The sequence below is a fragment of the Triticum urartu genome, chromosome 1A, assembly GCF_056163025.1.
Source record: "Triticum urartu cultivar PI428250 chromosome 1A, HENAU_Tu73, whole genome shotgun sequence".
Lineage (NCBI taxonomy): Eukaryota > Viridiplantae > Streptophyta > Magnoliopsida > Poales > Poaceae > Triticum > Triticum urartu.
This window is the reverse complement of record NC_141873.1, coordinates 386763124-386776019: the sequence shown is the minus strand read 5'-3', so window position 1 is coordinate 386776019 and position 12896 is coordinate 386763124. Positions and strand designations below refer to the sequence as shown.

Sequence of the window (12896 nt, the reverse complement as noted above, 5' to 3'; positions counted from 1 at the left end):
TGTAAATGAATCAAAACATATATCAATTTTTTCGTTTGCAGCACTTCATACTATGTACAAAGTTAGTACAAAGTTGGATCATCTATTTTGAAACAAAGAGAGTAGGATCATTTGTATAGATATTTGTTGGGTATGGGCCTAAATGTATAGACTGTTTGAGAGGTTAGTAAAAATAGATCTCTACTAAATTAACGGCTCGTTTAATTTGCACAAAGCACAGAAACACATATCCACGGGACGTTCATATAACAAAGCAGTATGCATCTACAAAGTTTTACACGTATGCGACAGGTGGAACAGCCTAACAATGTCACCCGCTGCCACTCACCTTGTTAAATTAAATCAACAGATAACAAACACTCTTAACTTTCTATATACCATAAAAGTTCTCTACGTCCTGCCAATGCTAACTCTAACACTTTTAAGTTACTTTTACACATCAGAAAAACAACAGGAAAATTGCACACTCAACAGCTGCTGACCATCGGTTGAACGTTCATACGAAGTACATCTCTTCTGACAGTTCTCCTCAAGGTGGAAGTTCCAAGGTCACAGCTTGCGTGGCAGCTTCAAATGCCAGCGACAACTTAACCGCGAGTTTGCATCCATTCTGGGGCCAAAGGTTAGAAGTTATGCCCTGTTGGAGAATTAGTCGCGCTTGTGCTCGCCATTGCGTTTTCAGGTTGAAGTCCCTGCCTGATGGTGTTCCAGATTCCTAAGGACAATTCTGGCGAACACTTTGGCCTCAATGGAAGCTGATGTTGCTGCCGCCGCTGCACGCAAGACCCGAGCCGCTCCAACATTTTGCAGAAGGTCCGCATGGTGTGTTGCATGTCGACCTCCCGGGATTGAGAACTGCATAGCATTTTGAAGAGTATCTCTCGTCAGATCATAGGAGAAACACTGTTACCAGAAAACTAAGATCGGTTTGCATCAGCCAAAACAGAAACAAAGATGTAGATAACTTTTTTAGACAGATAGAGATTACGCCTGGTCCCTTTGAACGAACAGGAAACAATTTCAGTTCATCTTCCCTATTTACCAGTGAAAGGAGAAGCAAGTGATCAAGAATATAGACGAAGTAACCGGTTTTAAGCATGATCAAAATGGAAAATAATTCTTGTAACTATGGGAGTAGGAACTAATTGCAAGATGGGACATCGTTAGACGCATGATGTCCAAAGGTAAACAAAAATTGGCCTGGTGCGCTGTCTCGCCCAGGTGTCCAATCATGGCAACTCCAATGGAAAAAATAAGGCAGGGACGACTAGCATTAGATGTTAAGGAAAACAAACCTGAAGAAGGGCAAATGCAGCACACGCACGAAGAACTGGCGTAGGATTCCGAAGCATGGCAATAAATCTACCTATCTCAGCACCACTGGAGGAAGTAAAGGTATTAGAACTATGTTCACCAAATGCATTCAAATTATGATGGAAGATTCAAATAAGATGAACGAAATAAACACGAAATGTAAAGCCAAACCTGCATCTCAGGTGTCCAGCTTCTTGTATGAACACTGCTTCGGCAACCTGAGATAGCGCTGCTGGTGCTGAGGAAGCTGCAGCCATAGAGAACACCTGTGGATCTGAAAACGTCAACACAAAGATCTCTATATGCTTCAAAGCCATTCTTCTAGCTCCCTCGACGTTAACACCTTTGGAACTGCCCTCAGATGATGTCCCAACAATGGCGGCCTCATCCATTCTGTCAGATCACATATTTCAGATTATGACATGAAATTTCCTTGATAAGATAATCTTGTGCATCAGCAATAAATACCAAATTTCTGCCAACCAGCTTACAGTATCCTCTCTCTGTAAAGAAATATAAGATCGTTTAGATCACTACAGAGTGAATCTAAACGATCTTATATTTCTTTAGAGGGAGTAATTACTTAAGGAATACATGCAGCAATTGAACATCCTAAAAGAGACTAGCGAACCATGGCAAACCGTGTCTAAGCTTCTATAGCTAGCTGACCTTCCAAGTAAAAATATATTCAGACCCGTATACAAATACTAACGCACAAAATTCTGAGTCCAAAAAGAAAAATATTTATCTCGTACAGCCTAAGGCAACAGTACTTTATGCCAACAATATGTTGATCTACAATAAACTAATAAACAGAAATGACAATTGTGTTTAATTTCTCATAACTTCATTCTACATCATGGAATACGAAGATGCAGTGCTTCTGTTTCACTTGCACTGTCAAACAATGATGCACATAAGGCTTAATAAGTCACCTAGACTAACTATGACAACGAACAATGCAGTAAGCAACTATGACAACGAACAATGCAGTAAGCCAATAACCTAGGCAGCATGACCCTGGAAACCAAGCGATACTCATGATAACCATAATACAGTACCACACAACTGCACACAATACATAAGATCATTTCTGATTTATTAATCAGAAAACTTAAGAACAATTAACACTGACCCACTGTGCTCTCTAGATGTTAACAATGAAATTATAGAAACTACAAAACTGGCTTATTGATGACAAATATTCCGCTGGCATGGGCAACATAATTGAAATCTCCAACTACTCCCTCTGTTCCTAAATATAAGTCTTTTTAGAGATTTTAATATGGTCTACATACGAATGTATATAGACGTAGTTTAGAGTGTAGATTCACTCATTTTGTTCCGTATGTAGTCCATGTTGGAATCTCTAAAAAGACTTATATTTAGGAACGGAAGGAGTACTTCAAAACCACTTATATACTCTCTCAGTTTCACAATATAAGGCTTACTACGATTCATTAAGACAAGGGTTTGGGACATAAAATGTTGGTCAAACCCTTATCTGAACAAATCATAATACACCTACTAGTATGAAATGGAGGTGGTACAAAATTTGTATGTAACCCAGAAGCTGCTATCAAAGTTATTGGAATAACTGATTTTCATCAAAGCCAGGAAGCATGGTGTCAACTGTTTAGTTCACTCTACGAGAAGTACATCATGATCAATTAGATGAACCGAATTTTGAAGCTAACGCTACATGATAAAATCAATAATATAGCAGGATTGCATATTGTTAACTTGCTTGCAGTCTTTGTGTAACTCTAAACGTAAGGCCAGATATTAATATCGAAAAACAAACAAGAATGGTCAGTTTCACAAAAAGTGTACCTTCCATCAAACATATAGGCAAGGGCTAGCGCAGACATGAACCGAGCCATCTTTGACCCTGATGATGAGCAAAGGTGCACAAGTATAGGCACCCCACCTTCTTCAACTATACGGTGAGCATTGCTGGAATAGAAAGCAAGATTCCACAATGCCCCTGCAGCTGTCTCATGAACATCCTGCAGCAATAGTGAGTCATCAGGTCCGGAGTAAATAACAATATGTAGCAACTGTAGACATGAACTACATAATCACCTAGGCAATAGAGTAGGGGTAAAAGTCAACAGGAAATCAAGGGCCCTCATAAAGAAAATGTCTAATTTATTTGAAACCAAACTGTTAACGAGCAGATAATCTACAGATGTGTTACCTACTGCCAAACAGAAGGGCATAGATCAGGTCATGAGGAAGAAAACAATTGAAGCTCTTTAGTAACTGTACGCATCCAGGCATGAAATCTTAAGTATAAGGGAAACTTACTTCAACCTCTGACTGTGCCATTGTGAGCAATGGTGCAACGCCACCCTCCTGTCCAATTGCGATGCTGACAATCGTAATGCAAAAGTTATGACCAACTATGTCGAATGATGAATGAATAGCTAAAAGCTGATGTAAGAAAAGTCTTATAAAGTTAGAAGTCAAACCCCTCCGTTATGGCACAAAAAACATCAAAGATTAACAGAAGAAAGAGATAAGATGCAGATTCCTGAAAACACTTTTTTTGTTTTATTTATACAAATACTAGAAAATAATTATTTCCTTTTCTTCTTACTGCAACAAGTCTAATATTAGACCGATTAAGAAACAAGACTGGGCCACCGAACAAGGCATGATGATCTGTGAAAAGATTACTTTCGGAACAAATATGAGCGTGCAGAAAGTCCAGTATTGATGGCCATGTATGGCCATGCAGTGTATACAATGGGCCCACGCACAGGGCCCCTGTTTGACATCTGGTGGGTGTACGGTTGGCCCAGGATACATGCTAACGGATGGACCATGGTACTCCCTCCAATCCATATTAACTGACGCACACTTAGTACAACTTTAGTACGAAGTTGTACTAAGTATGCGTCAATTAATATGGATCGGAGGGAGTACATGATATTTATTTCGGCCCATGCTCGAGATTTGTCAGCGCTGCTTCCAGATGGGGCTAGAGGGTGGAATAATAACACTGCAACGGGGCCACCTGATTCATACGGTGGAAGAAGAAGGCCACTCACCGTGCCAGTCGAGCTAAAGACGGTCGTGAGGGTGGGCAAGTAGCCGAGGAAGATGGAGTTCCTGTTGGATCAGATCATCGTCCCCTGGCCTCTCTGCCTTTGATTTGTAGCATTTCCAGAGTGTTCTGTTTGGTACTACTCAAGCTGAAATCTTAGGTGGAGACAAGGTGACGTGGGAGTGTTCTGTTTGATTTGTAGGATTTCCAGAGTATTCTGTTTTGTACTACTCAAGCTGTAATCTTAAGTGGAGACAAGGTGACGTGGGAGCCACACATGGATCTGGTCAATGGAGACGAGGTCAAGCACCGTGCGGTGCTGGCGGACGAGCAGGCCGTTGGCCATGATATGCACAGGTGACAAGATCTGTGAGCAAGGCAGGAGACTGGAGCAGCGGGCCGACAAGAGCGTACTGACTTCTGAGTTCAAGGCTCAGATCTGTGAATACGGAAGATGAACCAAGAAGCCCCAGGAGTGGACCAAAAGGTTAGCATCAAGGCCGTAAATTCCTCGTTTGCATGATTGCCAACCCGGTATTCTAGACAAGGATGGTGTGAACGATAAGTTCAAAGATGTTCAAAATTTTCCCTTTTTTCCCACGGCTGCATCATGATGAGGGTTAATCTTCTGACCGAATGCCATGCAAGCAAGATTTATATGTGTGCAATGTTTTGAGCAGTTTGGTCAAGATCCTTTACCAAGCAGGAGCCTACCATGCGGAAGAGATGGAGAAGAACAGACTGTAAATATCAAAGTACACTCAAGCCGAACAAAGGGAGAGATGGAGCAGGCTAGTTTATGAATTGTTAGGTTCCAAATTTGGCATACAGGTGGCAGGATGTTTTTAAATTTCATGTTAAATACAATACAACATTTGAACTAGAGGGATCACTATGCACTGCATGAAGAGCTGCACAAGACTCTCCCTGCATACAGATGGCTCATGAACATAAAGGTATGAGAAGTTTCTCCAAGTGATAATCAAAAATGTTTTTTTGTATGACATATGGTGTTGATGTTTGTTTGTTTCATCCCGTTCTAAAGAAATGCATTTGTATCCAAATCACCTATTTTTTTCGATCTATCCAAAAAGAAGTCACAGATTCTGAACAGATTCAAATTTAACAATTTAACAGGTACAGGACGGGTCTTCTTTTAGGGTGTGTTTGGTTTCGGTCACCAAGTGGAATGGAATGGGTCCGACCTGTACCTGGGCCTCATTCCTGTGTTTGGTAGACAAATGGAACTGGAAACCACTAGTTCCCACCAAGCGAATATTCGGCCAAGATCCAGAACTCACTCGTACTTCCAAATCAGAGGTATCACGTGGAACAGGACGCATCTCACTTCCTCGCCGATTCACTCACCTCCCTCCCAACTCCAAACCCTATTCCCATCAGCACTGCCACTCCCTCGTCTCTCTTGCCTCTCGATCAATCGGCGCCAGCCTCTCCCTCATGAACGGCACCACCTCTCCCTCGTCTCTTCCTCATGGCGTGGTAGACCAAGAGGAGAAGGGGTGGCGGGCTAGCAGTAGGCGCTTTGGGCAAGCAGCAGTAAGGCAGGCGAGCGGCTACGGCGGCTACTACGGCGGGATACGGCGGCTGCTCCTATCGAAGGACGCCGAGCTGGGCTGAGATGTGCACACAATTAGGTCATAATCGGCAAGGGGATCGAGAAGACCAGCGGCAAGTGGTAGCAACATGGATGGGAGCGGCGAGCTCCTGTTGAAGGAAGCCAAGCTTGGCTGGGACATGCATATGACAGGGTCACGATGGAGCACGGGGAAACCTTCTCGATTTTCTTGATCTTTGTCTATTTTAGTTTGTGTTTCTGAATCCAAATAATAAGGTGTTAAACAGAATTAAGAATGTTGAATGAGCAGTTTTTGAATTCCTTTCAGATTTTGTTTGGATGGTTACTACAACAATTCCTATGGATCAGCTTATAAGATTTGTAGATGCTTGTGTGTTATGATCCTTTTCCCGTCAGTACGCTTACACTGACATAAATGTGTAGTTGTGGAGTTGAGTAGTTGTTACTGAGATGGCCAACCATTCATACTTGGATTTATTTTTCTTGTTTTAGGTGCTCATGACTTGTTCAGCCATGTTTCTTGAGCAACTAATAATCCCAAGGTTATTTGGCAGTTCTAACAGTGTAACAAATGTATCTTAAGAACTTTAAAACCTTCTGGCTGAATCAAATTCATCTCGTTTCATCTCTCTAGCCAAATGCAAGAACGGAACCATTCCATTCCACTTGGTGACTGAAACCAAACACAGGAACGGAACCGATCCATTCTACTGGAATGGAACCATTCCATTCCATTCCATTTGGTTCCTCAAGGGTGTGTTCAGTTGCTGTCACCGGATGGAATGGCATGGATCCGTCCCGTCCCGAGAGCCTATTCCCACGTTTAGTTAGCAGATCGAATCAGAACCCACCGGTCCCAGAAAAGAGCATATTCGCTCTATATGCGGAACCGAGGCATACCTCCGATTCGAGCGGACGACAGGGAACGGGCTTCGTTCGGTCGTTCCCCTCGCACGAACCCAAGCCCTATCCTCTCCCGACTGCCTTCTCAGCGCCGCCACCCTCCCGCATCTCTCCCTCCCTCTCGATCTGCCACCCTCCCGCACCTCTCTCAGCCCCGCCCCTCCCGCACCTCTCCAGCGCCGGCTTCCCTCTCCTCCCCGTCATCTCTCGTCTGCAATGGCGCGCATCAGGGGCTTGGCAGCGACCTAGAAGGCAGTGGCAGCGGCGACCTAGCAGGCGGCGGCGCGGCGGCAACCTAGCAGGCGGCAGTGGCGACCTAGCAGGCAGCGGCGGCGACCTAGCAGGGCGGCTAGCAAGTAGCAGCGAAGGCAAGGTACAGTTCCATTCCCTTCTCTGTATATACATGCTGATGCTCACATTGGATTGATGAACGGATCTATGTTTCTGTGTGTGCAATGTTCTTCCTCAATTTCTTCCATATATTGTTGTCTAGATCCATGGTTAGAAGTAATTGGTAGGCATATTTTTTATAGCATGTATCATTGTAGATGGTCAAGATGAGCAAAAGAAAAAGGATGGCTAGGGGAGCACCTTGTAGATGTATCATTGTAGATGGTCAAGATGAGCAAAAGAAAAAGGATGGCTAGGGGAGCACTTTGCTTTGATTATTTGTATGTGACAGACATGTACTGGCTGATTGCTTTTGGATGTGCCAAATGAACTTGCTACCTTATGATATTGTTGCTGAAAATTGTGTTTTATGTCAATATATATTATTATGTTGTTTTTCTTGAAAATTCAAATGAAATGCTGCCGAATTTTTGAATTTCTGTTATTCCATTTTTCATTCCATTCTTCCGAACCAAACACTGGAATGGAACCAACCCATTCTACTATTTTGCACCTACCAAACACAGGAATGGAACCGACCCGTTCCTCTGGAATGGAACCATTCCATTCCGTGACAGTTGGTTCCTCAACCAAACACACCCCAACCAAACACACCCTAAAGTATTGACTAGACTTCCTTTTCTTGATTGACACTACAGCCATTTATCACTTCCATCAGTACATTGGAATTTCCATTAAGATTTATTTCCGATCAACATGTCCATCTCATATGCAACTATCACAAACGCACTCCTAAAAATAGAGGAAGTTGGTATGTGGTGCAAGTTTAGTGAATAAAGGTAGGCAGACTCTTTGATGGTAAGAAGTTATCTGCAAGGATCATTATGTCTTAAATAGCAGACACCATGGAATAACTGGCAGTAAGTAGTAAGACCTTTCAGTGAACTTCGAAAATTTGCCGAATATATAAACTCGAGCAGAAAAATGCATAAGCAGCAGTGTTGCGAGTACTTCCACAGATCACTAGTGAGAGTATCGTAACAACTAGATACTCCCTCCGTCCGGAAATACTTGTCCTAGAAATGGATAAAATGGATGTATCTATAACTAAAATAAGTCTAGATACAACCATTCCTAAGACAAGTATTTCCGGACGGAGGGAGTAGTATACTAGTATAGTAAGTTACCTGTTCGATTCTGAGACAGATAGTCCCCATAATGCGCCAGCAGCTCTCTCCTGAAGGCCTTCCGAAGCATTCAGACATTGTTGTGCAAGTGAAACCTAAAATACGAATGCCATATACGTGAAAAAGACAGCTCCCCTATTAAGTAGGCTTAAGAAAAGACGGGTGACACAGTAATTCCCAAAGAAACATTTTCGAGTCCTGGCTAGCAGCATAATAAATGATTCCTCAGAGGAAGTTACACGCTTGCTAGTTAAATGTCTGCCCCTAAATACTAAGAGTTCATGACACACAGTTCTAACTAAATTGCTCCACAATAACTTCAGCCTTCTTTGAATGAAAACTATTATACTTGAACTTTTGTATTTCACACTAATCCATTGAGCACAAACCTATTCAGAGAGATCATGTAAATTTAGATGGAGAACCTAACAGGTAATATTGGTCAAAGAATGCAAAGCGTAAGACAGTTTGGTTGATAAGATAAAAGGTATTACCAATGCTTCAACACCCCCCGCAGCAGCAATAGCTTCACGATTCCTGTCATCAAATGATAGGTTCCACAAAGCACCAGCAGCCTCTTGCCTGATTGAATTTTAAATAAAAAGCACAATATTACCTCAGATCTATGTGGTATACATTAAGGAAAGCTAATATTACAACTTTAAACCATAAAAGTGAAAGCATGTCAATTAGAACTATACCTTACACCCTCGTTTTGAGAACATGTTAGTTGCACTAATGCCTCAAGAGCCCCTGCTTCCTGACCTACAGCTGCATTATTGTTGTTGTTATCTCCATGTGCAGCTAAGTTGGCTAGAGCCCTTGCCGCCTATGCATAACAAACATAGCATTAGCAAATAACAAAACAGGGGTGAACATAAAGAGGACAAAATATGTATACAAGGCATTTACTTCTAGAGCTTAAGATGAAGCGGAGAACTGCTACTATTTTATAAACAGATATTTTGAGTAGCTCTAAAGCAAAATGCCTTAGCAAAATGTAGGTGAAGAGGGGAGCCTTGGTGCAGCGGTAAAGCTGTTGCCTTGTGACCATGAGGTCACGGGTTCAAGTCCTGGAAACAGCCTCTTGCAGAAATGTAGGGAAAAGCTGCGTACTATAGACCCAAAGTGGCCGGACCCTTCCCCTGACCCTGCGCAAGCGGGAGCTATGTGCACCGGGCTGCTCTCTAAAGCAAAATGGTTTCGAGCAGGTTTAAAAGATTTAAAATGTTATATTAAAGTGTGTTTTCTACTTACACCTAAATGGTATGAAGCTAGTCGGCATATCAGACATGGTTTCTCTTTTTGTTTTTTTTTTGAGGGAATATCAGACACGGGTTCAGTACCACAGGTTACAGACTTCTGTTTCTTGATGGGAACACGAGTTGTAAAATTTGCATGGGACGTGTCATAAGAGTGCTCTTGGACAAGCACGATAAAATTGTAGCTATCCATGCAAGAAATGTTTGCATTGGTACCTGGAAGATGCACTATAAATGATCGAAATGGTGCATATATTGCAGGGCAAAAGTTCAATAGGCAAGAAATAAGCTGCAGATGGTATGTAAAAGTATGGAGCATTGAAGATGAAAACTTGTACTCCCTCCGTAAAGTAATATAAGAGCGTTTAGATCACTACTTTAGTGATATGAACTTATATTTCTTTACAGAGGGAGAATGTTCTTTACTCATGTTTTTCCTACATCGTAAAATGTGTCTGTTCTGCGGAATGTGTAGTATTGGTTGACAATTTAGGAGATATAGCATAAAATTTTACTGGTTTATACGTATAGAACAAAACTGGACAAGCATGAAGACACAATGCAGCTTACCTGTTCTAGGACGCCCTCAAGTTTACATGATCGAGCAAGTGTAACCAAAGCATGGACACCACCAGCCTTTGCAACTTCCAAGCTGCACTTGTCATCAGCAGCTAGGTTTGCAAGCGCACCAGCAGCACGTTCCTAATAGAAAAAAGGGGTAGAGCAAAGTCACAAAAAGGATGGTTGGGAGCATATCAGCAGGTATAGTTGGAAGTTGCTGAAAATGTGAAGTTAAAAGTTCCATACAAGAACTCCATCAGTCCCAGCAGGCCAACGAAATATAAGATCAACCAAAGCCTTGATACCACCAGCTGCCGCAATAGCCGCCTGAAAATGAGAAACCAATCAATTATTAGCACGAGTGATACGGACATCAAAGCAAGCAATAAGAATCAGCATTTAGACAATAACAACCTTGTGCTCCTCACCCACGGAGAGGTTCCAAAGGCCACCAGCAGCTTCTTCAGCAACAAGTCGATTCGTCGACTTAGCCAAATTAGTGAAAATGGCGATACCTCCTTCATCTGCAACCACCTTTGCAACCTTCGCATTCACCGATAGGTTGGCAATAGCCTGAACAGAGACATAACCAATGGGACTAAATGATATACCAGAATAGTATAGAAAACAAATACTGAGAACCCATGAGTTCGGCCAAATAATTTATTACCTTTGCTGCTTCAGACTGAGCACTCACCCTTGAGCACCTTGCAAGGTCCAGCAGAAGTGGAATGCCTCCATCCCGCATTACCGCCTCCGACCTTGCAGCATCCACATTCGCAGTTTCATCGTCAATAACCACAAATGTAGCAATTGTTGTAGCTGCACGCTCCTGCACATCCTCCTGTGAGCTCTTCACCAGGCTCAGCAGCATTGATGTGCCCTGCTGCAACCAGAAGTCATCCATGCCATATGGATTGCACTCCGCAATCCGAAGAAGCGACTGTGATAGGATCCACTCGAGCCAGTTCATCATGACACCAAGTATTTTCCTTTTGTTCCTCCAATTACACTCATTGAACACGCCGTGCTCCTCCACAGCCTCGGCAGGAAACAGTGAAGCGAGTGATTTAAAAATGGGGCATGTAATGGTAAGCACAAGCTTGCCCTTGGAGTTGCTAAATGCAGTGGGACTGTGTGCTTGTTCCTCTTCGACAAATTTGCAGTTAAGAGCACATATAAGCTCGAGGGTTTTGGAGTGGGAGATTAGACGAGCGACAGCATTTGGAGAGACATCAGTGCGGGAGACGTCGACGGCGACTAGCAAGGGAAGCTGGGCCCATGAGGCGGATGCTGTAGCCCATTTCACGTTGTAGCATCCTGCTATGGAGAGGAATCGGAGGGAGTGGATGTCACCAAGGGCAGCCTCATCTACAGTGCCGCAGTCGAGCAAGGCAACGTCCTCAAGGAGGGGGCAGTAGCGCGCCAGCGCTCCTATGGCATCAGAGTCAGCTTCACGGAGACCCGAGAGGTGGAGGCGACGGAGGCGGGAGCAGCAAAGAGCGACATGGCGGAGGGCGTCGCTGGAGATGCGCTCAAGGGGGTCTGGACCGATCTGGAGGCTCTCCAGCGCCTCGTGTCGAGCGGCCAGGACTGCAAGAGTGGCGTCAGTGAGTCCCCTGCAGCCTTCGGCCACCACCTCTCGGAGGTCGCGGGCGCCGAGGGCGGAGGCCACCGCCACAGCCGCCTCATGACCCCGCAGCCGCAGCCGCTGCAGGCCCCCGCACCGCGAGGCCAGCGACGAGGCGACCTCAGCGTCGCAACGGTGCGCGCGGAGGTCGAGCGTGCTCCACAGGCACGGCGACGACCCGAGCCCCCTCCAGGTCTGGCAGGTCGCCCCCAAGCTGGCGCGGTCGCGGTAGCTCAGCCGGCCAAACAGCTGCAGCACGGTGTCATCCGGAAGCAGCGTCCAGTCCACGGCCTCGCCGGCCACCGCCTCGCCGCCCCCATCCCCATCCCCCGCCGGCACCCAGTCCCGCGGCGGCGATGAGCCGGCCTCCACCGCCCGCCCCTCCTCCACAACCTCCTTCCCCTTCCCCTTGTCCCTGCACGTGCGCCGCCTCACCCGCCGGGTCGTCATCTCGCCGGCGCGCGCGCACCCGCCGGAACCCTAGCTTCCGCCCGCCTCACCCGCACGCCACGACACGCCCGGCACCCAAATCCGGCCCCGAATCAGCAATCGGCAGGCCTCCCGGCGCGAGATCGAGCTTCGGCGCGCGTATCAGGCCAACCGGACCAGCTCAGGGATCCGAGTAGAAGTAACAGGTCCGTTCGGCGAGCGGAGCAGGGGGGGAGGGGAGCTGGCGGCAGCTCCGATTCGCGACCGGATCGTCGTCGGGAGGTGGGTGGATCCAAAGTCGGCTCGGACGGGGTGGTTCCCTCCCCTTTCCTCCCTCCTCCCCCCGCCCGCCTCTGTATGTATGTCTCCTGCCGTGCGGTGACAGGGAAGGAAAAGGGGAGTGGAGGAGGATGCCGGGGCCGTATATATATCGTACGCGGATACGCGCGTGCGTAGCTGCGTAGGCGTATTTTGGGCCTCCGGATACACACACCTATTCGGATAGAAAAAACGTTCGGGTAGATATGCACGCCTGTTTGAAAAAGAAAAAGAAAAAGAAAATACCCGCCACCGCCACACGGCCGCGCCATCACCACGCCATGGTGGAGTA

At 45.3% G+C, this 12896-nt stretch overlaps 1 protein-coding gene across 1 annotated transcript; it reads right to left on the bottom strand.

The window, feature by feature from the left end:
* Positions 1–219: 219 nt before the first annotated feature.
* Positions 220–12691, bottom strand: LOC125513750 (protein ARABIDILLO 1). The gene is made up of 12 exons (XM_048678944.2): positions 10898–12691; positions 10642–10800; positions 10474–10554; positions 10237–10368; positions 9106–9233; positions 8899–8986; positions 8405–8499; positions 3625–3688; positions 3148–3323; positions 1486–1707; positions 1296–1380; positions 220–855 (listed from the first exon to the last, which is right to left on the bottom strand). The coding sequence occupies exons 1-12, from the start codon at positions 12305–12307 to the stop codon at positions 679–681; spliced, it is 2817 nt and encodes a 938-aa protein (XP_048534901.1). The 5' UTR covers positions 12308–12691; the 3' UTR covers positions 220–678.
* Positions 12692–12896: the final 205 nt, after the last annotated feature.

Bases quoted from the DNA above. Each gene is read 5' to 3' on its own strand.
- LOC125513750 (XM_048678944.2), bottom strand. From the start codon at position 12,307: ATGACGACCCGGCGGGTGAGGCGGCGCACGTGCAGGGACAAGGGGAAG. The intron at 10,801-10,897 runs GTAATAAATTAT...GTCTCTGTTCAG, and splicing joins CTCAGTCTGAAGCAGCAAAG to GCTATTGCCAACCTATCGGT. The intron at 3,324-3,624 runs GTAAGTTTCCCT...CTATTGCTGCAG, and splicing joins TGGCACAGTCAGAGGTTGAA to GATGTTCATGAGACAGCTGC.